The following is a 25,951-nucleotide window of genomic DNA, read 5'->3' on the forward strand; positions in this document are numbered from 1 at the left end:
TATATATATATATATATATATATATATATATATATATATACCACATCTTCTTTATCCATTCATCAGTTGATGGACATTTGGGCTCTTTCCATAGTTTGGCTGTTGTTGATAATGCTGCTATAAACATTGGGGTGCATGTATTTTTGAACCTTTATTTTTGTATCCTTCAAGTAAATACCTAAGTAAATACCTATCTGAGTTAAATACTCAAAAGTTCTCCATAGTGGGTCATCTGGGTGGCTCAGTCGCTTAAGCACTCAACTTCAGCTCAGGTCAAGATCTCATGGTTCATGAGTTTGAGCCCCACACTGTCAGATTCTCTCTCTTTCCCTCTCTCTCTGCCCCTCCCAGACTCATGCTTTGTCTCTAAAAAATAAATATATGAACTTAAAAAAAAAAGTTCACCATACTGTTCTCCAGAGTGGCTGCACCAGTTTGTATTCCCACCAACAGTGCAAGAGGGTTCCCGTTTCTCTGCATCCTCCACAACACCTGCTATTTCTTGTGTTGTTAGTTTTAGCCATTCTGACAGGTGTGAGGTGGTATCTCATTGTGGTTTTGATTTGTATTTCCCTAATAATGAATGATGTCGAGCATTTTTTCATGTGTCTGTCAGCCATCTGGATGTCTTCTTCTTTGGACAAGTGTCTATTTGTGTCTTCTCCCCATTTCCTCACTGGATTATTTGTTTTTTGGGGGGTTGAGTTTGACAAGTTCTTTAGAAATTTTGGATACCAACCCTTTTTCAGATATGCCATTGGCAAATATCTCCTCCCATTCCATAGGCTGCCCTTTAGTTTTGTTGATTGTTTCCTTAGCTGTGCAGAAGATTTTATCTTGAGGAGGTCCCAATAGTTCATTTTTGCTTTTGTTTTCCTTGCCTCCAGAGAATTGTCAAGTAAGAGGTTGCTGTGGCTGAGGTCAAAGAGGTTGTTGCCTGTGTTCTCCTCTAGGATTTTGATGGTTTCCTGTCTCACATTTAGGTCTTTCATCTATTTTGAATTTGTTTTTGTGTATGGTGCAAGAAAGTGGTCCAGATTCATTCTTCTGCATGTTGCTGTCCAGTTTTCCCCACACCATTTGTTAAAGATACTTTTTTCCATTGGGTAGTCTTTTCTGCTTTGTTGAAGATTAGTTGGTCATACATCTGTGGGCCCATTTCTGGGTTCTCTATTCTGTTCCATTGATCTATGTGTCTGTTTTTGTGCCAGTACCATACTGTCTTGATGATTATAGCTTTGTAATAAGACTTGAAGTCCAGAATCGTGATGCCTCCTGCTTTGCTTTTCTTTTTCAGGATTTCTTTGGCTATTCGGGGGAAGGGAGGATTAAATTTCTAATTTTGTTCCATTTTCATTACATTTAAATAGCTACATGTAGCTAGTTGCTATTGTATTGAACAGTACAGTTCTAGGGCATGATTATCTTGGGCTGCTAAAATTCTTAGGTGAAAGACTAGTGGGGAATTTATAATGGGGAGATTAGAATTACTACCCCTAAATTTACTGATCAATTTTAAAATCACAAAAAGAGACAGACGTTATGTATTCTAATTAGATGCAATGGGGAGTATGTAACACCACCCATGAAACATTCTTGCCAAAAATATCAAACCTAGATCTGATCCAGCTTCTAGATCTAACTACCAGTTTTGGAAATACAGAGAACGGGAGAATATGATACACACCATAGCAAGAGAGGTCAGCAAAATCTAGAATGTGGTAAACTCCTCAGAACAAACAATATGATTTATTATGATAATAAAATAATTGCAAGGGAGGGGCACCTAGGTGGCTCAGTCTGTTAAGCATCCGATTCCATTTTAGCTCAGGTCATGATCTCATGGTTTGAGCCCTGAATTGGGCTCTGAGTTGACAGTGAAAAGCCTGCTTGGGATTCTCTGTCCCCCTCTCTCTCTCTGCCCCTCCCCTGCTCATGCTTTTTTTTCTCTCTCTCAAAATAAATAAATAAACTTAAAAAAAAAACAGTAATTGCAAGGGAGAAGTGGGAGAGGATGAAAGCTATAGATCAGAGAGGCCCTATTTGGGACCAACTGTGTCTTAGTCTGGTGCCCCGCAAAGGAGAACCCGATTTAAAAAAACAAAAACAAAAACAAAAAACAAAACTATGTGCAATACTTTATTCAATACTTTATTGAAGAGTGTGATCTCAGAGGGCAGGAATGAGGGACAATAAATGAAAAAGGGAAGCACAAGAAGGCATGATCAAGTTGGCTACCATGAAGAGTGATTTCTTAATCCCACAGACCTTGTGAGAAGTTACATATACTGGGTCTTCAGACTGTCGATCTCAGGATGAAAAGGAAAGCAGTTATCCATTGGTCAAAGTTTGCCTCAAAGAGTTTTAAGTGCCTGGCACTTTTGGGTTGTGCATGCCAGGCAGGTTTCTACAGTATTCCACACTGCAGCATTAAAGAGAAGCCCTGAAGCTGTGCCAGGCCACACCTGTGTGCAGCTGGTTGGAGCCTGTGCAGAACTGATATGGGCAGCAAAGTCTGGATTAAATGACAGGTGAGCCTGAGGGGATCTGGAGTTATGCACAGAGATGTCTGATATAAACTATTAAAAAAAAGGGGGGGGGAGTGGGACAGGGAGAGAGAGGGAGAGAAGGAGAGGGAATGAATCAGGGGAACTTGAATGCTATTGAATTTTGACTGAACGTCTTTGGTGACCTTAAGGAATTATTGTTAAGTTAACTTTTTGTGTGATTATGGTATGGTGTTTTTGACATTTTTTCAAGACTTATCTTTTAGAAATCCATACTAAAGTATTTGTACATGAAACAATACGATGCCTGGAATTTTCTTCAAAAGAATCCAGTTTTTAAGGGAGAGTAGATGGAGGCATAGCTGAAACAAGATTGGCCATCAGTTATATGCTGATTTTGAAAACATCCACTAACTTTGAACTTAATTTCTCTCCCTTGAATGTGGATGGGACTTAGTGACTTGTTTGTAATGAACACAATGTGGTAGAAGTGATCTTGTGTGTCTTCCAAGACTGTGTAACAAAAGTCATTGCAACTTCCACCTTGCGCTCTTTTGGATCATTTGTTCTGGGGGAAGTCAGCTACCCTGCTGTGAAGACACTTCAGCTGCTCTGCGGAGAGGGCCACGTGGCAAGAAACAGATGCTTCCTGGCAACACTTTACCAGCCAGAGGTGAGGGTCACCTTGGAACAGATCCTTTAGCCCCAGCTAAGGCTTCAGATATCTGCAGGCCAGGCAGACAACATGACCACAGGCTCATGACAAATCCTAAGACAGAACCGCCCAGTTAAGCCACTCCTAAAATCCTGACTCTTGGAAACTGTGCAAGATAATAAATGTTTATTACTGTTTAAATATGCTAAGTTTTGGGGTAATTTGTTACACAGCAGTGGTCAACTGAAATAAATTAATAATTGTTGAAGCTGAGTGTTGAGTTCATTGCAGGATTCTGTTTTTGTATATGTCAAACTACATTTTCTTTTTTATTATTTTAGAGAGAGAGTGTGTGTGAGCAGGGGAGATGGGCGGAGGGGGAGAGAGAGAGAGAAAGAATCTTAAGCAGGCTCCACACTCAGCACTAAGCCTGATGCAGGGCTCGATCCCATGATCCTGGGAACATGACCTGAGTCGAAATCAAGAGTCAGATGCGCAGCCAACTGAGCCACCCAGGTGGCCCTGTTTGGCATTTTCCATGATAAAAATTAAATACTGAATTCCTATATTGCATCTTCATGTTAAGTCATTTCAAGTGGATTAAAGACTATCTGTAAGGGGAGCCTAGGTGGCTCAGTAGGCTGGGCATCCGACTTCAACTCAGGTCATGATCTTGCCATTTCCAAGTTTGAGCCCTGCATCCGGCTCTGTGCTGACAGCTTGGAACCTGGAGCCTGCTTCAGATTCTGTTTCTGTCTCTCTCTGCCCCTCCCCCACTCATGCTATGTCTCTCTCTCTCAAACATTAAAAAAAAAAACTATCTGTAAAAAGCAAAAATTCCTGGTAAATTATCATCTCTTTAACCTCAAGGTAGGAAAGGATTTCTTAAACAAGACATGAAAAGCACAGACTACCAGGGCTCCTGGGAAGCTCAGTCAGTTAAGAGTCTGACTCTTGATTTTGGCTCAGGTCATGATCTCGCTGTCATGAGATTGAGTCCCTTCAAGGCCTCAATGGCCCTGGCCGTGGAGCTTGCTTAAGATTCTCTCTCTCCCTCTGCCCCTCCCCTGCTCATAGGCGTGCTCCCTCTCTCTCAAGAAAAAAAAAAAAAGAAAATCACAGACTATTGAGAAAAGATTGATAAATTTATATACATTAAAGATAATTTATTAGATGATACTATAAAGAAAGTGGTATTTGTTACACATATAATGAAGAAAAGACTAGTATCTGAATATAGAAGTGATACTCACAAATCCGTAAGAAAAAGAAGCAATTCAATAGAAAAGTGGGCAAAGGATATGAATGCTCACTTCACAGAAGGGGAGACCTAAATGGTCAATAAACAAATAAAAAACTGATCAACCAGTGTCTCTATCTCTGTGTTGGTCCCCTCAGTAATTAACACTCTTTCCCCTAGCAGATATTAACAACGGCTGACTGGAGTTGGTATATAAATACCTGTAAACACCCTTGCCCCCTAGCCTCTCTGAGACATGTGTCCTGTACCACTTCCCAGAGTTCCCTCTGTGGAATTTCCTTGTGGAATGGCTCACACTAGTCACTGACTAATAACACATTCTGTATTGATTTTCTTCCCTTCCCTGTTTCACTTCCCTACTCTCCTGTTTCCTGGGATTACATCCCACATTAACCTTGACTTCTTGCCTCAGGGCTTTCTTTCCGGGGAACCTAAGCTAATAGAAGAGTGTTCAAGCTCCCTTCCCAGTATCAGACACAGTCTTGAGCCCTGGCAATTCTGTGAGAATTTCATACACAAAAAGAAGCTATAGCCTTGAAATGCATATGGGAGAAAGGGGTGTGATGGCTTCAAACAAACCCTAAGGATGGGAGGCTCAGACCAGTGGCCATAGAAATACACTTCAAAGCTACCCCAAGCCCAGGACTCTTGCAAGTCTGCTTTCTTTCTGTCCTCTTTCAACTCTGTACATAATCAATGCCCTTGACCCTGACTCACTGAGTTCATAGCTTAACTCTCCCTGTTGCTTGAGTCATTTTTGATATGCTGATCTGGCTTTAGCCTGTTTAACTTGGTAAATAAACACTGCAATCTGGGCCATATCTCTAGCCACAGACCATGCTTTTGGTGAGCTGGTTCTGTACACAGGGTTATCTGCTACCCCTCCTCCATACTGGGGTTCTGGCCGCGGTCATAGTACAAGTGAACACAAGAACCACCTCCCTGTAATGAAGGCTGCATTGCTGTCAGTGGCTTCTCAGATGATGGGAGTTTATGCCAATGGCTTGGCAGCAACATGAGATGGGGACCTCTGTGTAGGCATCAGGAGCCTTGATCACAACACTGGCAGCAGTTTATATCCGTGCCTTGGGCAAGCACTAGCAATAGAGACGGTGTTTCTGGCTGCACCAGCACAGTGGGCTTTCATGGGAGCCAGCTTAGAGAGTTGGCTTCTCTATGAGCCAAAGCAGGAAACAAGGAAATGGACATCTTCCACGGGTTTGCCATACTGTCTCAATGGTAGTATCTTCTGTTATGGTGTTGGGTATATTTAGGGGGACTTCCAAATTCTTGTGGCCTGTGTTAATTACCTACTGCTGTAAGACGAACTGCCCCCAAATTTAGCGGCCTACAACAATTTATTTTTATTTTTATTTTTTTTTTCAACGTTTTTTATTTATTTTTGGGACAGAGAGAGACAGAGCATGAACGGGGGAGGGGCAGAGAGAGAGGGAGACACAGAATCGGAAACAGGCTCCAGGCTCTGAGCCATCAGCCCAGAGCCTGACGCGGGGCTCGAACTCACAGACCGCGAGATCGTGACCTGGCTGAAGTCGGACGCTTAACCGACTGCGCCACCCAGGCGCCCCAACAATTTATTATCTTCATAGTTTTTATGGGTCAGAAATTCAGGAACAGCTTGACTAGGCAATTCTGGCTCAGGGTCTTTTGTGAGGTCTCAGTCAAGATGTTGGCCAGGACTGGCATCATCTGAAGCCCTGACAGGGGCCAAAGGATCCATTTCCAAGTTGTCTTACACACGTCTGGTAAGTATGTGCTGGTTCTTCGTGGCAGGTTCCCGTTCCTCCCCACCTGTGCCTCTCCACAGGCTGCTCAAGTGTCCTCATGACATGATGGCTGGCTTCCTCCAAAGCAAATGAAGAGAGAAGGACAGGGAGGAGAGGGAGAATGTGAAGGAGAGGAAGAGGGGAAGGAGAAACTATCCTTTGTATGATCTAGCCTCAGAATATATATAGTATAATTCTACCACATTCAAGTTGTTAGAAGAGAGTCACTAAGTCTGGCCTTTATTCTACAGAGAGGAATTAAACTCCAACTTTTAATGAGACTATCAAAGAATTTGTGGAAAGTTCTTTTATTTAAAAAAAATTTTTTTGAATGTTTATTTTTGAGAGAGAGAGAGAGAGAGACAGAGCGAGCGCATGAGCTGGGGAGGGGCAGAGAGAGAGAGGGAGACAGAGAATCCAAAGCAGGCTCCAGGCTCCGAGCCCGATGCAGGGCTCAAACTCACAAGCCATGAGATCATGACCTGAGCCGAAGTCAGACGCTAAACTGACTGAGCCACCCAGGCACCCCTGTGGACATTTCTTTTAAAGCACCATTTTAAGTTTAATAACTAATTGTAACTTGGATTATAAGGTTTTTTTCAAGTCCTCTGTCCTTTGAGTTGATATAAAGGCCACTTCCTGTATTCGTGGGGCTTACCTATGGCAGCCACCAGGAGCTCTGACAACAGCTAAGGGGGCTAATCCTATGCTCCCAGATCAAGGATCCCTGAACATTTACTTGTAGAGCCTCCCAAGTACTATAGGGATCTTATGTTTGTAAGTTGACCTATCCTTCACACGGGAGCTACCATTGCTACCATTGTGTTTGTTCCAAACCCTCAGGATCAACCTTTTTCACAGGCAATATAGTACCTTACATGTTAGGTAAGATTCTGATATCTATAATTAGGGAATTGCTTTGTTCCAAATAGATGAAGAGTATAAGAAGATCCTTGACATAAAAAATGTTGATTTTTCCAATAGCACAGAGTGAAGTCTCTTGATACTTAGGGAAGGTCAGACAGCTTGATCAGATAGATCTTACCAGGGCGCGTTCATCCGTACAATCCAGTGCTCCATAAGTATTTGTTGTATACAGTAGACTGATCCCCCTCCCAAATTTTTTTTTGGATCTTTCTTATGGCTGTGAGTGTTGGCTGGCTGCCAAATGAGATTTGTATACAAAACAATGCCTTCTTGTCTCAAGGTGGAATCAACTCTTAGATACAATCTATGTCTCAAGGCTCTCCATAGGTTTAGGCTGCCTCTTGACTCCAGATAAGACCACATCTTTGCTTAGCTCCCTTCCCTATCTGTCCTGCTTCCTTCATTGCCTTTCTCCAGAGAGTACTCTCATAATAAATCCTGTTTCGGGCTCTGCTTCTAAGGAAACTGACCTAAGACAATGCATGAGTAAAAGCCAAACAATTGTTAAAAACATCCATGTCCATGACCTGGAGACAATGCAAAGATATAGAAAATGATGACATGAAATTAGAGAGAGCAAAGGGCATACAAACAGAGAGAATGCCTTTCCTGAGTTTAAAAAAAAAAAAAAAAAAAAAGAAGGAAAAAATGGGCAGAGGTAACTTCAAACCGTCTTAGTGGATACAAACCTCCTTGGCCACGCAGTTGGTGAGGACTCTGTTATGTGGAGTCTGGACTTAAAGCAGTTCCAGGAATTTTTTGCCATTGGAATTCCCTGCCATTAACATTAAAATTTCTAGGTCCTGGAAGTGGCCACCTTGAAAGGACTAGTGGAGAAAAAGATGGTGTGGGATTTCAGATAGAACAGTCATAGAGTGTTGGTGGTAAGGTGTAAGGAGTCCAGCAGACATGCTTCTGGAGCTGCAATGACCCTTTTCAGGAAGAATGACCCAATGATCAGAACCCTCTGTGTATTATATATAAATGACTCATTGTACATCCTATATGTATATACAATTATACAGCCATTGTTAATCAAGTTTACCTTAAAGACTTATTCTTATCTTTGGAGGCAGGAAGTTAGAGTATTTTGGGAATTTATTGCAGTCCTAAAACAAACCATCCCCAAACTTAGTGGCTTAGAGAAGTACATTTATTTACTTTGTTCATGTATCCGTGGTTTGGGTGGGTTAGCAGAGGTGGCACCCCCTCTGCTTCATTAGTGTCTGGGGTCTTAACTGGGAAGAACCGAATGGCTAGGGTCCGGAATGGCTGCGGCTGCTTCCTTGCAATATGGCAGTATCAGATTAGCTGGGCTTCTTTTATGGCAGCTGGATTTCCTCAGAGCAAGTGTTCGAAGGCACTCAGAAAGAAGCAGCAAAACTTCTTGGACCTTGACTCAGAAGTTTCAGTATTTCACTTCCACCACAGTCTATTGGTGCAACAAACACTAAGACCAGCCCAGATTCAAGGAGTTGGGGGAATTAGTCCCCATCTTTCCATGGAAGGACTGCAAAACAATTTGTAGCCATCTTTAATTCCACCATGCAAAAGTATAAAGTGCAGGAGACTCTTTGACAACAGTAAAGGAGAAAGAAGATTGCAGTATTTCCCTGCATAGTCAAGGTAAGATTTTGTTTGTTTTTTATTAAAAAAAATTTTTTTAGCGTTTATTCATTTTTGAGATACAGAGAGACAGAGTGTGAGCGGGGCAGGGGCAGAGAAAGGGAGACACAGAATCTGAAGCAGGCTCCAGGCTCTGAGCTGTCAGCGCAGAGCCCGACCTGGGGCTCGAACTCACGAACTGCTAGATCACGACCTGAGTGGAGGTCGGACGCTTAACTGACTGAGCCACTCAGGCATCCCAGATTTCATTTTTTTTAAGGCAAGATCATTTGAGCAAAACATGGCTAAGGAAAGAGAACCAGAGAAGGGAGTAGATTAAAGAGGAAAACATTTGCTGTAGCAAGGTTCTAGGGCAGCCATATTGCTGCCCTGTGGATGCAAACCATTTTCTCTTACCTCTGAGTATTCGTAAAATTATGTGAAACTTCACAGCCTGGCCTCGGTTTTGCTGTGAAGAAAGAAGGGAAAGTCTGGTTCCATTTCTGGCCTGGGGGAGTAGGGACAGCAGTGCTTCCTGAAGCCAGGGCATAGCTTCATGTAAGCCACCTCCATCTGACTGGGTTCTTGCCAGAGGGTAGGGCCATGTCTTCCATTCCCACCTCATTCTACACAGCCCCTGTAGGACACTGCAGCAAAAACCACCTGCAAACCAGAATGCCTGTGGTAGGGCCCAAGCTGAACAATGTGTTTTGTGTAACAATAGGAGGGATGTGTGGGTGGAGAGCTGAGGGCGGAGACTGGTGGGCTGTTAGGCTTCACCTGCCTTGAAGTGGATACACAGGAAGGTAGGTCCGGACCTAGGTATGAGTACGGGGGTATATTCTAGAATTCTGAGCTCTAAGGTAAAGCAAAAGTGGATTTCTTTGTTTCCCAGGGACTGCATGGTGCTCAAACTCTGAGCTGACACAGGAATATTCCTCACAACACAAGGCTTATGTCAGACAATGTGTGGTTATCTATTGCTGAGTAATAAACCTCTCTAAAACTTAGAGGCTTCAACTGACAGCCAGTTTCTCAGGATTTTGGAAAAGGCACAGGAGGAAAGACTTACCTCTGTTCCAGGTAATGAGGAACAGCTCAGATGGCTGGGACAACCTAGGTGGCTTCTTCCCTCAATGACTGGTCCCTCAGCTGGGATGGGTTCTCCAGGTACATGTGTCTGGGACTTCACTTCTTGGTGGTAACTGGGTCTCGACTTCTCCATGTCTCAGGGCCTTTCCCTCTCTATGTCTCTGTGTCATCTTTCTACAGCAAGGTGGAAGAGGGGGAGCAGCTCAGGATTATCAAAATCAAAATCAAGGTTACCAGGTATTCTCAAAGCTCGTATCTGTAATTGGCACAGTCACTTCTGCCACGTTCTGCCATTGGTTAAATCGAATCACAGGTCCAGTCCAGATTCCAGGGTTGACGGCCACACAAGGTTACACTGCCAGGAGGCTTGTTTCACTGGGGCCACCAAAGTAACAAACTACCTGACAAGAAGGGCTCTAGGTGCAGATGTGTGCGGTGGGCTGAGGGTGCTGGCCTCTCTTAAGAGGTATTTGAGAACATATAGTGCAAAGTAAGATAACCCCAAACTTCCTCCACAGAATTAAGGGGGGGGGGGGGCTCTGGTCGGCCACTGGATCGGCCTGAATCAAGGAAGCTGAACTCTTCACTCAAGAGTATTGGGCATTTATTGCGCATAGCCTATGCGCTGTGGTTAATACACGTGTTACTTCGTCATCCCTACTTTACAGAGGGGAAAGCAGAGGCTGGTGCGCAGCACTCTTTCTACAGTACCGCACACCACGACGAAGCCTTCTAGGCCCCTTCTGCCCCGCAGGTAGTCCCCCGCAGGCAGAGCGATGACACACGCCGGGGTCTCCGGAAGGGCAGTCCTCAACACAGCCGGCTTTGCTAGCAGAGCGGACGGCTCCCAGGCAGCCAACGGTAAGAGGCTGCCTCAGGGATGCTAACCTGTCGCCGGGGCACCAAGAGAAGGCTAAGAACCGGAGCGCAAAGGCGCCTCTGACCCGAGGGGCAAGGGGCCTCAGCAAGCGGTAGACCAAGGGTCAGACACCCGCCTCCAAGGCCGCGTGTGCTAGAGGACGGCCCGCGCGCCGCGCGCCGCCCACGCACGCACGCACCGCTCCGCCTACCGCGCAGCTCTGGCCCCGCCCCCAGGATTGACCGCCCGAGCCACCGTCCGCCCAGCCCCGCCCCGCACGGCCAGGCAAAGCGGAGCCGGCCGTGCGGTGTGTGTATGTGTTCGCGGGGCGCCGTCTCAGCCCCGGGAAGATGGTGGCGGCGGCGGCGGCGACTCAGGCGAGGCTGAGGAGCAGGACGGCGGCGACAGCGCTTGCGGGCAGGAACGGCGGGCAGCGCTGGGACTGGGACGCGACCGGGGCTGGGAGGCCGGGGCTGGGGGCCGGGCTGCGCCTTCCGCGGCTGCTGCTGCTGCTGCTGCTGCTGCTCCCGCCGCCGCTGCTGCTGCTGCCCTGGGCGGCCGAGGCCGCGGCAGCGGCGTCGGCGGTGTCGGGCTCAGCCGCAGCCGAGGCCAAGGAATGTGACCGACCCTGTGTCAACGGCGGCCGCTGCAACCCTGGCACCGGCCAGTGCGTCTGTCCCACCGGCTGGGTGGGCGAGCAATGCCAGCACTGCGGGGGCCGCTTCAGGTGAGTGGGGGGTGGTGTTGGAGGGTCAGGCCCAGAGGGAGACTGAGGCTAAGGGGCGCCGAGATGGCTCCAGGCCGGAGGCAGATGCCGGACAGTAAGTGGGGAGGGTACGGCCGCCCCTCGGTGTTTGAGGACCATTTGCTTCCGAGGAGATCATCGTCTCTGGCCTAGGGTTGTCTTGTACTGGAAGATGAAAAGGTTCGAGGCACGGGTGGAGGCACTACAGAGGGATTTGGGTGCGGCGGGTACATGAGAAGAAAGCTTAGGGTCCCAAAGAGTATCCAAGCCAGTCCTTGAAACTGGGCCGCTTTCGGATAAACGGGGTATAAAAGAAAAGAGAGCTAGTCTTTAAGAAACACTTCGTTTTAACGTCTCCTTGTTCCCTAGGGCCTGATGAGTTCTCCGACTCATTGGAGATGTAGGGTACTCTGAAGAAACAGGGCCCTGGAAGTGATTTGTTGGCTGGAGATAGAAGGAAGAGGTTAGGATTGTGAGATATTAGAGATAGAATCAGTGGTTGTTGGCTCGAGGAAAGTGAAGAGACTCGCCTTTTGAAGCTCACTAGAGGTGGCTGATTGGAACAGGATGGAGAGGGCATAGAAGGAGGTTCCTGTATGCCCTGGTTTCTGGAGAATATGGAGTTCTGAGTTGGCCTGGTTTGGGACAGTACCTCCTGGAGAGATCATTAATTCATTAATTAAAAGTTATCTATTATTTGCTTCAGTTGTGAAAGGATTTCCAGGTAATGCACACAAACAAATAGATTAGCTAGACTTTGACCTAGTCCACCTGGAATTTGGAATACAGTAAGAGAAAGATAGGTACACAAATGACCCTAGTCATAAGGACTACGGAGTCATTCATGCCTTTGGCAGATTTTACTAAACATTTTTGATGTCAGGTGTGGAGGAGTGGGGAAATATGGAAACCAAGACAGAGGGTCCCTGCTCTCATAGATCTTACGTTCCAGTGGGGGAGACAGGCAGTTAATAAGTAAATAAGCAAATAAGTAAAGAAAAGATGAACAAGATAATTTCAGATAATAGTAAAATGCTGTCAAGAAAATAAAACAGGATGACCTGATAGAAAATTATAACCAGTGAGTAACTTTAGGAGGAACTCTCATTTGAAGTGACATTTGATCAGACCTAAATGAAATAATGGAGAACCTGTGGGAATTCAGGGAGGGAGGTTGTGACTAGCTGGGGGAATGCAAAGAAGACTTCGAGGAAGAAGCGACATTGGATTTGAGCATTTGAAGAAAAATAGGATTTGGAAATGTATAGCTGGGAAAAAAAAATTCCAGATGGGAGGAAGGATGCAAGCAAAATTGTGGAGCCCAGAAAGCAAAGTATTGCTGGTACCAGGGTGTGTAGAAGAGACCTGTGAGAGGGATGTTTGGAATGGTAGAACTGTAGACTCATGTAATGTCAGATCTTCAGGGGAACTCAGAAACATTGAGGAGATGAGCTGTTTATTGTTAGGGAGTAACCAAGTGATTTCATGACCTGTGTGTAGTGGGGGCTGGCCTTGTAACTTTTTTTTTTTTTTTTTAAGTTCATTTTTGAGAGAGAGAGATAATGCACAGGAGGGGCAGAGAGAGAGGGAGAGAGAGAGGGAATCTGAAGCAGGCTCCAAGCCATCAGCACAGAGCCCGATGTGGGGCTTGATCCTGTGAACCGGGAGATCATGACCTTAGCCAAAATCCAAGAGTCAGATGCTTAACCAACTGAGCCACCCAGTCGCCCTGTGGCCTTGTAACTTAGGGTGTTCTGATTTATGAATTACATTAATTGACTCATATTTGTTGAGGGCTCCTCTGGGGTAAGTTGTGAGATACAGTGGCAAACAAGACCAACATAGTCCTGCTCTTATGGAGCTTACATTCTAGCTTGGGAATAGGAAATCTAATAACTGATTTATTATTATTTTGCTTGAGGCTATGGAAGAAAGGATAGAGGACAAACAGAGGACTTAGTTTGGAATGGTAAGGCTAGTGGTTGAATAAGTGACTTTTGAGTTGAGATTTGAAGGGTAGGATAGCACTGCCTATGTGAGGAGTGGGGTGCTAAAGGGCCAGCATGTCCAGAGGCTTGGGATGAAGGGGATCATGGCAAGCTGGATAGAAGGCCAGAGAGCTGAAGCAGAGAGCAAATGGGAGCATGGCAAGACTAGAGAGATAGGCAGGGGCCAGGCCATGTGAAGCCCTGTAGGTTGAGTTGAGAATTTTGACCTTTAGCTATCGAGCAATGGAATGGCATAGTTCACTCTCATTTTCATGGCATTACAGGATTTTAGATTGGAGCCAGAGCAGGAATGGCCTGAAAGTAAGGCCAGAGCATTTTGAATTTGAAGATCTTCTAAGATCAAGTGAATGGGTTGTTGTGTCAGAGAAGAGTCCTTTAAGTTCTGAGAATCTGGAATGCTGTGGAAGGCAGTGGGGGCCCACAGGGTGTGGAGGAACATGCATAGCAAGATCTGTCTGTCTACTCTTCAGAGTATGTGGACTCATTGGGTACCTGGGTGGGGGCTGGCCTGGGTCAGGACGGCAGTAATGAGAACCTGAGATAGGCTGTGGGAATGGAGGCAGGGTAGGTGCTAGGTGGTATTGCAGAGGTAAAAGACAGGTCTTGCTTTGAAACTGGTTCATTCTTGGGAAGGGAGGGGGATGGTGAGGGAAAGCAAACTAGATCCTATCTTGGGCGACTGAGAAGATAGTAATACCATTAACAGACATAGGGACACAGGAGGAGATTTTATACACACTGAGATTGGGTGCTCTTAGGCTAGCCACTTAGCAGGACAGGTGTAAGCATTGGGGTCATTTGTGTATGAGGGAGATTGCCAGGGAGAAAGAGCAGGGGTCTCTTGTAGTCCAGAGGATTGGAGAAGAGCCACTTGTTATAGGGAATAAGCAGTCCTGACACTGGTTGTCTCAGATGGTGTCATGCATGAGTGAAGGGGCACCCCTGGTCTTTGTGGATGCTCTATTTGAGCAGGTTCGAGGCGGTGTCACTGCTCTTTCCTGGGCAAACAGTTATGACTTTGGTCATGATAATTCCAGTATATTTTGTAGGCTTCTGGAATTTGCATTTTTAAAAATGAAAGTAAGAGGAACTTAATGTCTCTGGCCTTTTAAAAAACTTTCATTAAATTGTTAGTGGAAGGATTATTTTAGGGGAAGACTGAAATGTTGGTTTTGATTATAGTGGTACGTGTCTTGATTTAACTCACAGACCTTTTTGTTATTAAATGAAGAGACATTCAAATGAATACCTTTCTGGTTTGGAATGGCATTAAGTCAGTGTGTTTTTTAAATCTTTCTAGTTCCATAATTCCTGTGTGAAAATTGTGGTTATAAGGTCTTTTCTGTTAATTGAAAGGAATGTAAGATAATAAGAGGAGTAGATTTCACTGAAGTTATCGCTGGATGCATACTATGTGCCAGGGACCTGGCCAAATGTTTTCATATGCATTGTGCCATTTAATCTTCTGGACAACTCTGAGGGTGTCGTATAAAATTTGTGTTATTATGTGGTTGCAGTTAGAAAATCACTTAATTTTTTTCCAAATGAAAGTTCCTACAGAAGTGATTAATCACAGAGGATATTATTATTGGTGTCAGTTTAGTAAAAATTACTATGGAATCTTTGATGGATGATTTCTAAAGCAGTGCCAGTTTCATTTATTTTTATGTTAGCATTCATAATTCAGTGATCATTTTTTTTTTAAATTTTTTTTGAGGGGGAGGGGCAGAGAGAGAATCCCTGATGCGGGGCTCAATCCCACGAACCACGAGATAATGACCTGAACAGAAATCAAGAGTCAGATGCTTAACCGACCAAGCCACCCAGGCACCTCATCAGTGATCATTTTCTTCTATTTGTGACCTCACCATTGAAATTTTTCTTTGGAGGATAAATACATGCCATCAAATTAGAAATAAAGATAGTAAGCCCATTTATGAAATTAATTGCATGTAATTCTTCTATCAAGTGGAAGTTTCAGGAGGATAGACTACAATAGCCTAGTGAATGGGAGCCTTGTAATCACCCAGGATATTAAGAACTTCCCTTCCCTAGAAGGAAAAAATATGCAGCGCCTGGCTCATTCAGTTGGAAGAGCGTGAGTCTCTTGATCTCAGGGTCATAAGTTCAAGCCCCACGTTGGGCGTAGAAATTATTTACAACAAATTTTAAAAACGAAAGAAAGAGAAAGAAAGAAAAGAAATAGGCATTTATTGAGCATCTATTTTGTGCCGGGCATATGGGGTGATGGTGGTATTAGTCGCAGCAGTAGCTGCCACCAGCATTTTCCCCATTTTTTTCTAGGTGTTGTGTCAAGTGCCATTTAGAAATTACTTATTTTAATCCTTAGAGTGAAGTTATTCCCATTTCACGGATGGGTGAACTGAAGCTTGGAGATACTGAGTAACTTGCTCCAGCTTATACAACTTGTGAAAAAACTGGACTGGGATTTGAATTCAGGCCTTGTTAATTCCTATACCCTTGCTTTCCATTGTACCATTTGTCCTCTCATTTTTTTCTGAGTCCAGTCACCCTTTATGAACATTCTTTGGAAGGGTTTCCTGATGCCATTAAGAAACAAAGGAGGAAAAATAGATTTATTGCAGCAATATGCTGGCATTAAAATAAACAAACAAACAAACAAACCAAAGGAAAAAACAAACCCTTAACTTACTCAAACCTGTTTGGCTACTGATCAGGGACATGTATACCTATATGAAAGGAAATGTCTGGAAAATAAAATTTGAAAAAAGAAAAAGGTAAAAAAATTTTTTTGTTTTGGTTTATCATAACTACTAAGCAGTATTAACTTGAAGCCCTAAATTTATGTTCATGAGTCAAATAGACTTGTCTGTGTTCCCCAGTAGAATATAAGCTCCATGAGCTCTGGCTTCCCAGAGCCTAGAACAGTGCCTAGGACATGGTGCACAATAAATATTTGTGGAATGAAAGAATAAAATTCTGCAATATCTTTTTTATGACTTACAAAAAAAGTCATCCTTACCTGTATGATTGCCGTCTGTGTCTTTTGTTCTCATAAATCTCAGGTACTTCTTTGCCTTCTGTATGCTGGGCATCTTTTTGGGATGTTTTATGGTCACCTCATAGTAAGCCATCTGAGACAAACTTTTATCCTCATGGAAAAAAATAGTCTTTTCCTTTATACTCTCTTATTTCAGTAGTCAATCCTGCGAAATAACCAAAGGTCAAAACTAAAGAGTAATCCTTTGCTTTTTCTGTTTATTCTCTCTTCTCTAAAGTCTTAAAATTGTGTTCCTTCGCACTCCTGCTGCTGCTGTCCTAGATCCTCTGGCCCTTCACCTCCTTGCTGGCCTGCCTCTGTTGCACCCTGACTGGTCTCTTGCACCTCCAGAGTCCATTCAACACTTTGTCATAGGAATCCCCTGAAAACGTGTGTCAACGGTCTTGCTCAGAAACCTCTTTTCTTTTTCTACTCCTCTTATTACCTGGAAAATGCCCCTCAGCAGAAGGCTCCCACTGCCCCAAACACATTCTTTTTTCCCTAATCATATTCATCTACTTTGTAGTTTTTCTGCATATTTGCTAAATTTAACACCTTTCCTTCTTGTCGCCCCCATATTCTTTTTATCTCCTTATCTAGATTCTACCTCAAAGCCCATCTTCAGTTCTCTATAATCTGCTATAGACCATTCTCTGAAATCATACCCATTATCTTTTTCTGAGATGAGCTATCAGCCTGTTCAATACATAGAAGCTTTTGAATGATTATTATGTGTTAGGTGCTGTTCACTTGCCTTGATATAAAGGTGGGTAAGAAAGCCTTGCTATCCCGTTGGAGAGCTCATAATTCTGAAGGGAGGACAGCTATGTGCACAGGCAATTAAAATTTAATCATAAAAATGCAAGCAGTATGTGGTGCTGGACTCAAACATAGTGGAGAGGGGCCATGGTGGAAGGCATGGTGGAAGAAGAGAACATTTGGGCAGATCTGAGGTTTAGTGTGAATAGACAGACCATCTGGGAGAGATGAGCATTCCAGAAGGAGAAAAGAGCATGTACAAAGGCAAAGAATCATGGACTATCATCCTTACCTAAGTGTATTAGTTTCCTAGGTTTGTTGTAACAAAGTACCACAAACTGGGTAGCTTAAAACAACAGAAATTTAATTTCTTCCAGTTCTGGAGGTCACAAGTCTGAAATCAAGTGTCAGTAGTGTCATGTTCTCGCAGAAAGCTCTAAGGGAGAATCTGTTCCATGCCATTCTTAGCTGCTGGAATTGCCAGCAATCGTTAGCATTCCTTGGCTTGTAGATGCATCACTTTAGTCTCTGCCTCCATCACTTCAGATTCACATGACACTTTCCCTGTGTGTCTCTTGTCTCGTAAGGATGCCAGTCATGTTGGATGTTTGAGTACGACCTCATCTTGAGTATATCGCAACCTCTCTGTTTCTAAATAAGGTCACGTTTACAGGTACCGAGGGTTAGACTCCAACATATCTTTTTGTGGGGCACAATTCAACCCACAGCACTTAGCGAACTGAACATGGATGTTGTTGGGGCATAACCTGTGAGGGATGTGTTGGAATGGTGTGAGCCTGGAAGGTGATAATGGGCTTTGCTCTTCCTTTCCCAACAACCTCCAGCTTCAGGGTGCATGCTTGACCTGGGCTAAGCCATCAGGGCATTCCAGCCTCTGGTTGTTAGGAGGTTTGAGGTAGGCATGTGATCTAAGCTGACTTAAAGTGAATCTCAGGACTTTTTCTGGAGAGCTCTCTCCTCTGGATATTTAATGAAAGGGATGCTTTGTCATCTGCTTTGTGTGCTGAGGATATAAAACTTAGAAACTGTTATAGCTAGCATTGTTGTGATAGGAACCCACCTATGGTCACAGCAACTTCTAGAAGAGGGTAGATGTCAAGGAAATGGAGCTGGAGACCTGATGATTGTGTGAATCTCTGGATCAAATGTTGCTTGAAGCTGTACTTTTCAGTTTTGTGAGGTACTGCATTCTGTATTTTTCTTAAGCCAGTTAGGGTTGGATTTCCTGTTCCTTATAATGTAGAACAATTCCTGACATACAGAGGAACATAGGTCAGGATCATGAAAGTCTTCATATTCTACACTGAGGAGTTTGAGCCTCATTCTCTCAGAATTGACAACATGGTCTAAATTCCTGACATTTTTCTGCCAAGTCTTCGTTTTCCGGTGTTGATGGGCACATGATCTGAACCCTAAGTTACCACAGGCAATAGTTTAGCTTGTTTCTTTGATACTGTGTAACTCAAATTGCCAACTTCCAGCTGGGAATGAGGCTGTTTTTCACTGCCCTGTACCTCAGCTCTATTTAGCCAATTTCCCATTTGAGGGCTCATTAATTTGTATTTGTGAATTGTGTTGGATATAATTTCTTTCAAGGTTCTTTTGGTGACAGACACCCAACTCATGTAAGCTTAAGAGAAAAAAGATGGGAGAGATTTATTGGTTCATGTGACAGGAAAGTCAAGGGGATATTGTTGGCTTTGTGTGTGGCTGGATCCAGGGGTCCACTTGGTCTCTCTCCATCTCTTGGCTTTGATCTTCTCTCTGTTGGCCATATTCTCAGGCAGACTGTCTTCAGGTGGTGTCTCCAGAAGTTAAATTGAACTGGCCACTGGAGAAGAATGACCCTTTCTTAGATGCTCATTGCAAATAAAGAGTGCTGACTGGTCCCTTGTCCTTTACTGAAGCAATCCCTGTGTTTGGGTCATGGGGAATGTTCTGATTGTACCTGAGTTGAGCACCTGCTGTGGAGCTGGGGTGTGAGGCCCAGCTCCAGTAGGAGTAAGTGGCATGGACTGAGGATGGGGAAGTAGGAAAGGAGAAAGAACACACATCATGTACCAGAACGTGGGGCCCATGCTAGGCAGGTAAGAACAGTGACATCCCTGCATATTTCCAGAATCTGCCATTTGGTGAATACTCAATAAGTGTTGGTGATGAAAATTGGGAATGCTCTTGAAAATACTGTATCAAGTAATGAAATGCTGGTCTCCTAGTATATCAGGAATTCACTCAATCATTATGAGGGACTGTGGGGGTCCCACTATGTGGAATGCATTATGCTGGCTCTTGTTTTTTGTTTTTTGTTTTTTAATGTTTATTTATTTATTTAGAGATAGAGAGTGTGCGGGCGTGCACGCAAGTGGGGGGAAGGGCAGAGGGAGAATCCTAAGCATGCTCTGTGCCATCAGCACAGAGCCCAGCATGGGACTTGAGCCCACAAACTGCGAGATCATGACCTGAGCTGAAGTCAAGAGTCGGACACTTAACCAACTGAGCCACCGAGGTGCCCCATGCTGGCTGGCTCTTTGAGGTCGCTGCAGTGAGGACTGTTCCATACTGAGTTTCAGTCTCATGGAGCCAAGTCACTGAATGGCATTTATTTGTCTCCTGACTTTGTGATGGGGGAGATAGAATTATGGGAGAAATCGATTATGTTATATTGGATAAAAACTCTGTAAAATACTTACATAATAGACACTTAAAATTTTTTGCTGATTTCCAAAAGATAAAATTTACTTATTTGAAAAGGTAAAAATTGGGACACCTGGCTGGCTCATTCGGTAGAAAATGCAACTCTGGATCTCAGGGTTGTGAGTTTAAGCCCCACATTGGTCATGGAGCTTACTTACAAAAAGAAAGAAAAGAAAAGGTAAAAATATGTTTGTTGAGTAAGAAGAAAAATTGAGTATGAAGGTCATAATATAATTGCATAAGTTATATGTTTGAAAGCAGATATCTGACATTTAAGCTTTACCTCTTTGAAAGTTTCCCAAGATAGCTAAATGCTTTTTATTTACTACAGTGTAGAGGAGAGATAAATATATAGGAGAAAAACAGAGTACATTTATGATCAAAACAGTTTTTTCGAAAAATGTTGAAATGACTTAATAAATGTGTAGGTTACATTTATCTTGAGTATTAAATTTAGAAGTAGGTATCTGGTACTGTGGTTGAACAGAAGTCATATTAGTTTTTCTCTTTAGCACAATCTTGTTTCTAAAAACTGAAATGAAACCGTTGTACTTTTCGGAGTATTTGTGTCTGGAAATTTATCAGACACTGACCTATTCTGAAACTTTTTTTCTCACACTCTTTATCATTTTCTGTGATTTCTCAAATGATTGTGGCAAAAGCATCTCTATCCATGTATTGTATACTGATTTAATTCTTCATTTTGTTACTCTCTTCTTTCCATTTCCCTTTTCTCCTTGTACTTTCAGACTAGCGCTTTATAATTAGCTAGACGTTTCCTCATTTTTCCTTCTGAGAGTGGCTTTCTCATATTTGTCTTGCTTATTTATTTATTTTTTCTTTCTTCTCATTTTATGGATGTCATCTTCCTTTAAATGCTTTTCTTTTACTACTTGAGACCCTGGTTTGATTTGATTCTTTCAATTTTTAATTCTGTAAGTTTTCTGTTCTTTCAAGGTAACATTTTGAGTGAACTTCAATTCTGGCTATTTATTTACATGTTTACTCATCTTGAATTGTCTTGCACTTATAGAAGTTAATTTTAGTTGTGGCTGAATTCTTTGTCTTTTTAGAATTTGATATTGCATTTAAAAAAAATTTTTTTTTAAATATTTATTTATTTTTGAGACAGAGAGAGACAGAGCATGAATGGGGGAGGGTCAGAGAGAGAGGGAGACACAGAATCTGAAACAGGCTCCAGGCTCTGAGCTGTCAGCACAGAGCCTGACATGGGGCTCGAACTCACGGACCGTGAGATCATGACCTGAGCCGAAGTCGGACGCTTAACCGATTGAGCCACCCAGGCGCCCCTAATATTGCATTCTAATTAAGAATTTTCTAATTTGTTTATTAATAAGCTTATAAGCATTAGGGGCTGGAACTGTGTCAGGTGCTGTTAAGAGACACATAAGTCACCTTTCTCGACCAGTGTTTCTGGTATTTTTTGTTTCACACATCCCTTCACAAAAATTTACAATCTTGTGGACTCTTAGGAATTAAAAAATAATCTTTTTAAACAAAGTATCCCGTTTTTGATGAGATGATTTTAAATAGACTAAAACATAATTTCTTTTTTTTTTTTTAATTTTTTTAAATGTTTATTTTTGAGACAGAGAGAGATACAGCATGAGCAGGGAAGGGGCAGAGAGAGAGGGAGACGCAGAATGTGAAGCAGGCTCCAGGCTCTGAGCTGTCAGCACAGAGCCCGACGCGGGGCTCGAACTCACGAACTGTGAGATCGTGACCTGAGCTGAAGTTGGATGCTTAACCGACTGAGCCACCCAAGCGCCCCTAAAACATAATTTCTTAACAGACTATTGTATACATTTTAAATATAATTTGTAATGATATTCATAATATTAAAAGAAAAATTTGACCTTTTCCCTACTTAACATGTGGCACATATTAATATATTTTAAATTAATTTTATAAGGAAAAGCATGATTTATAGTCAAAAAATGACAATTTTGGATTGAATTTATATTCCAGTAGAGATTGAATTGGACTCTGTGCTATAGAAATAGACTTTTCTGTCCTAATGATTGGTATGTAGGCATTTTTGCTTTAAAAATTATGTCTTAAAATTTTTTGTGTGTTTTGTTTCTAAATCATAAAATGATAGTGGTTTTCAGCTATTTGTAAGCGTTTCTCTGCAGATACCATATTTCCTGTGTGGATGTTTTTTTCACAATTGAGTGGAAAGGCCAGATTGACTATAATTGTCACTTAATTTTCCCCTTTTAATATTGTTTTTTGAAGTACTAGAGACATCTTACAAAGCTATACAAGGATTTTGATCAGAAGGTTTGGCAAGATGATCTTGAGGCAAATTTGCAGAATTAGTTTTCTTTTATGCCCTTCTGTAACTTGTATTTAAATACTGTGTCCTATACTTCTTTTTTAGTATATACCAGTACTGTCTTTTAATTGGAGCATCGTTTGGGCGGCTGGTTGAGAAACCCTGACCAACCCTGGCAGGGTAACTGGTTGCTTTATTAAAGCAATTATGTTTGGTGCTGGGTTCAGTCTCTGAGCTAACTTTAATTTCCTTTTAATATGAAACATTTCAAGTCTATGGAAGAGATACAAAGAGTAATAAAATGAACATCTGTTTACCTGCAACCTAGTTTTGCTGAATTTCCTTCTTCTTTTTACTATTATAATATAGTAATATTGAATTATATAATATAAAATGTTACGGATACGAACCAAAGCCCCTGTGTTACTCCTCCCTGATCCCATTTCCCCTTACTCTCTTTTCAGAGGTAATTTGTATGGTAAAGTTGATGTTCATTATTTCCCTCACACGTTTCTACTTTTACTACAGACACACATACACCCACACCCACACAATGTCTTGTTTCCAAAAACAAGATCATGTTTTCAGACTTCATAAAAAGTGACTATTCTATAACATATTGTTTTCACCCCCAAAATCCATTTTTTAATGCTTTTGAGATTTGTATTGATAAATGTAGCTGTAGTTGATTTATAGCTGTATTCAATATATAACTCCAGTTTATTTACCCATTCTCCTGCTGATTGGCATTTAGATTTTTCCACCTTGTCCTATTACAAAAACAGCTACAAGTAACATTCTTTACTTATCTCTTTATGTACCTGTATATGAATATTATCTAGAGTTGTTATCTTCAAACTTTTGAAGCACCTCCAAAATAATTTTAAAATTCTTTTTACTTCCTTGCATACTTTTAGGTTGACATATACCATTTTTTAAAAATGGACTTACATAGTTGCAAAGAACAGAGTTACTAAAAAAATTATATTATTTTTTAAAATTTACTGGAATCCAAATTCCATAGCAGTTCGATAACCGTTCTCATTCATTAAAAAAAATACATGTGTGGTCATCTTAAACAGTCAGTTTTTGCACTGAGCCTTTTTTTCCCCTTAAATTCTTATTTTCATTCTAATAACCCCATATAATTTTATAATTTTTTTTCTGGGCTATGAATTCTGCCCATTGATTTAGATGTCACATGCCATAAAACTCACCACTTTAAAGCATACAATTCAGTGACTTTTAGTATATTCATAAAATTGTGCAACCATCAGCACAGTCTAATTCCAAAATATTTTCATTACACCAGGCAGAAACGCTGTACCTATTAGCAGTCACTCACCCCCAGTCCTCCTTTCTCCCAACCCCTAACAGCCACAGTCTGCTTTCTCTCGATGGATTTATCTATTCTAGACATTTCATATAAATGTTATTATACAACATGTGATTGTTTTGACTGACTTTTAGCATAATGTTTGAAAGATTCATCTTTGCATCATGGACCAGGACTTCATTCCTTTTTATGGCTGAATAATATTCCATTGTATGCGTAAACCACATCTTATTTATCCATTGCATCAGTTGATGGTCATTTACGTGATTTTCACCTTTTGACTATTGTGAATAATGCTGCTCTGAACATTTGTGAACAAGTTTGTGTGGACATCTGGGTATGTCTCTTGGGTGTATACCCAGGAGTGGAATTGCTGGGTCGTGTAACTCAGTGTTTTACTTCTTGAGGAAGTGCCAGACATTTTTCACAGAGACGGCACCAGTTTATATTCTTAACAGCAATTTATGAGGGTTCATTTTTCTGTACATCCTCACCGGTACTTACTTTCTGTGGTTTTATGCTATCCTAATGAGTGTAACTGATATCCGTTATGGGTTTGATTTGCATTTCCTTAGTGTCTGTTGATTTTGAGTATGTTTTCATGTGTTTTTTGGCCAATTTGGAGAAATGTCTACTCTGATCCTTTGCACATTTTAAAATTAGGCTCTTTGGGGAGCCTGGGTGGCGTAGTCGGTTAAGCATCCGACTTCAGCCAGGTCACGATCTCGTGGTCCGTGAGTTCGAGCCCCGCGTCAGGCTCTGGGCTGATGGCTCGGAGCCTGGAGCCTGTTTCCGATTCTGTGTCTCCCTCTCTCTCTGCCCCTCCCCCGTTCATGCTCTCTCTCTCTCTCTCTCTCTCTCTGTCCCAAAAATAAATTAAAAACGTTGAAAAAAAAATTAAAAAAAATTAGGCTCTTTGTCTTTTTATTGTTGAGTTGCAAGTGTTCTTTATATATTCTAGATATTTCTAATATTATCAGACGTGATTTGCAAATAATTTCTTCTAATTTTGTTCATTGTTTTTCACAAAAAAAACCTTGATAGTATCTTTTGACATACAAAAATTTTTAATTTTAATAAAGTCTGATTTATTTTTTCTTTGGTTGCTTGTGCTTTGAGTGTCTTATCTGAGAAACCATTAGCTAATCCAAGAGCATGAAGATTTACATCTGTGTTTAATATTTAAGTGTTTTATGGACTTAGCTCTTACATTTTGGTCTTTGATCCATTTTGAATTATTTTTTGTACATGCTGTGAGGTGGAGGTTCCACTTTGTTCTTTTGCATGCGGATATCCAGTTGTTCCATTTATTGAAAAGACTATTTTTTTCTCTCCACTGAATGGTCCTGGTACCCTTGTCAGTTGAGTAGATGTATGGGTTTTTTTCTAGACTCTCAGTTATATTCCATTGACCTGTATGCCTATTGTTATATGAGTACCAGCCTGTTTTGATTACTTTGTAATAAATTTCAAAATCCTTCTACATAATTCTTTAAACGTTTTATTTTAAGATAATTATAGATTCACATAGGATTATAAGAAATAGTAGAGAGATATTCTATCCTGTTTCTTTTAATGGTAACAACTTGCATAACAGTAGTACAAGAGCACAACCAGAAAATTGGCATTGATGCAGTTTTATTAACCTTATTCAGATTTCACCAGTTTTACATGCACTAATTTGTGTACATGTATTTCTGCCATAGAATTTTATTCTGAGTGTTTCTATATTGAAGATAGTTGAGTATGTTACCATATTTCTTTAAAACGAGGATTTGTGTATAAATAAATTTTTTTTTCAATTTCATGTTACCATGAGACCTTATGTTACCATGAGACCTTTTTCTGAATTAACTAATCATTATGATTATTTTTAGTGCACAGATGAGCAAACCATATAAACGTAATGGACATTTTTAGAAATAATAATTAAACATAATAGGTAGATTTTTATTGGAAGAGCATCTCTTATTGAGATGAATAGTACTTCTAAAAAAATCTGTGGGTAATATAACTTACTGCTAGAATGAGACAGAACTCAGTGTAAATCTTATTCCTCTTTTCTTCCTTTGGTAAATGTAAAACTGACGAACCTTGTCTGTGCAGTCATTGTAAACACTTGACAAGGGCAGTAACATGGTGACCTCGGTGCTCTAGGAATGCTGTTCTGGCTGTGGGCTGCTTAGTAGACTTTGTGGGCAGGTCTCTGAAGCTGTGAAGATCGCCAGCGGCTTTGGCTGTTAAGACTACTATGAATTATTTTGGTCTTGGGGTAGAGCATAGCAGGGGGAATGGAGATGAAAGGATGAGTCTGAGGAAGCCTTTGATGGCAATTGTATCATAAATTGGTCATACATTTGAGGAAGGGGTTAA

The 25,951-nt window shown here is 41.9% G+C and overlaps 1 protein-coding gene and 1 long non-coding RNA gene across 7 annotated transcripts in view; one reads left to right on the forward strand and one right to left on the reverse strand.

Moving 5' to 3' along the window:
• Positions 1-8,275: 8,275 nt before the first annotated feature.
• Positions 8,276-10,887, reverse strand: LOC125936153 (uncharacterized). The gene is made up of 4 exons (XR_007461945.1): positions 10,723-10,887; positions 9,815-10,008; positions 9,160-9,211; positions 8,276-8,647 (listed from the first exon to the last, which is right to left on the reverse strand). It is a non-coding gene; the product is annotated as an uncharacterized LOC125936153 (long non-coding RNA).
• Positions 10,888-10,956: 69 nt separating this feature from the next.
• Positions 10,957-25,951, forward strand: part of ATRN (attractin) — a 158,550-nt gene continuing 143,555 nt past the window's right edge. For 4 of the 6 annotated variants that reach the window (XM_049650035.1, XM_049650034.1, XM_049650036.1 and 1 more), the window contains exon 1: positions 10,957-11,420. In XM_049650035.1, coding sequence (XP_049505992.1) covers positions 11,044-11,420 — 377 coding nt within the window. In that variant the 5' untranslated portion in view covers positions 10,957-11,043. The remainder of the gene's footprint in view (positions 11,421-25,951) is intronic. The other 2 variants (XM_049650033.1, XM_049650037.1) reach the window with 1 other exon arrangement.

This window comes from Panthera uncia (genome assembly GCF_023721935.1).
Source record: "Panthera uncia isolate 11264 chromosome A3 unlocalized genomic scaffold, Puncia_PCG_1.0 HiC_scaffold_11, whole genome shotgun sequence".
Classification (NCBI taxonomy): Eukaryota; Metazoa; Chordata; class Mammalia; order Carnivora; family Felidae; genus Panthera; species Panthera uncia.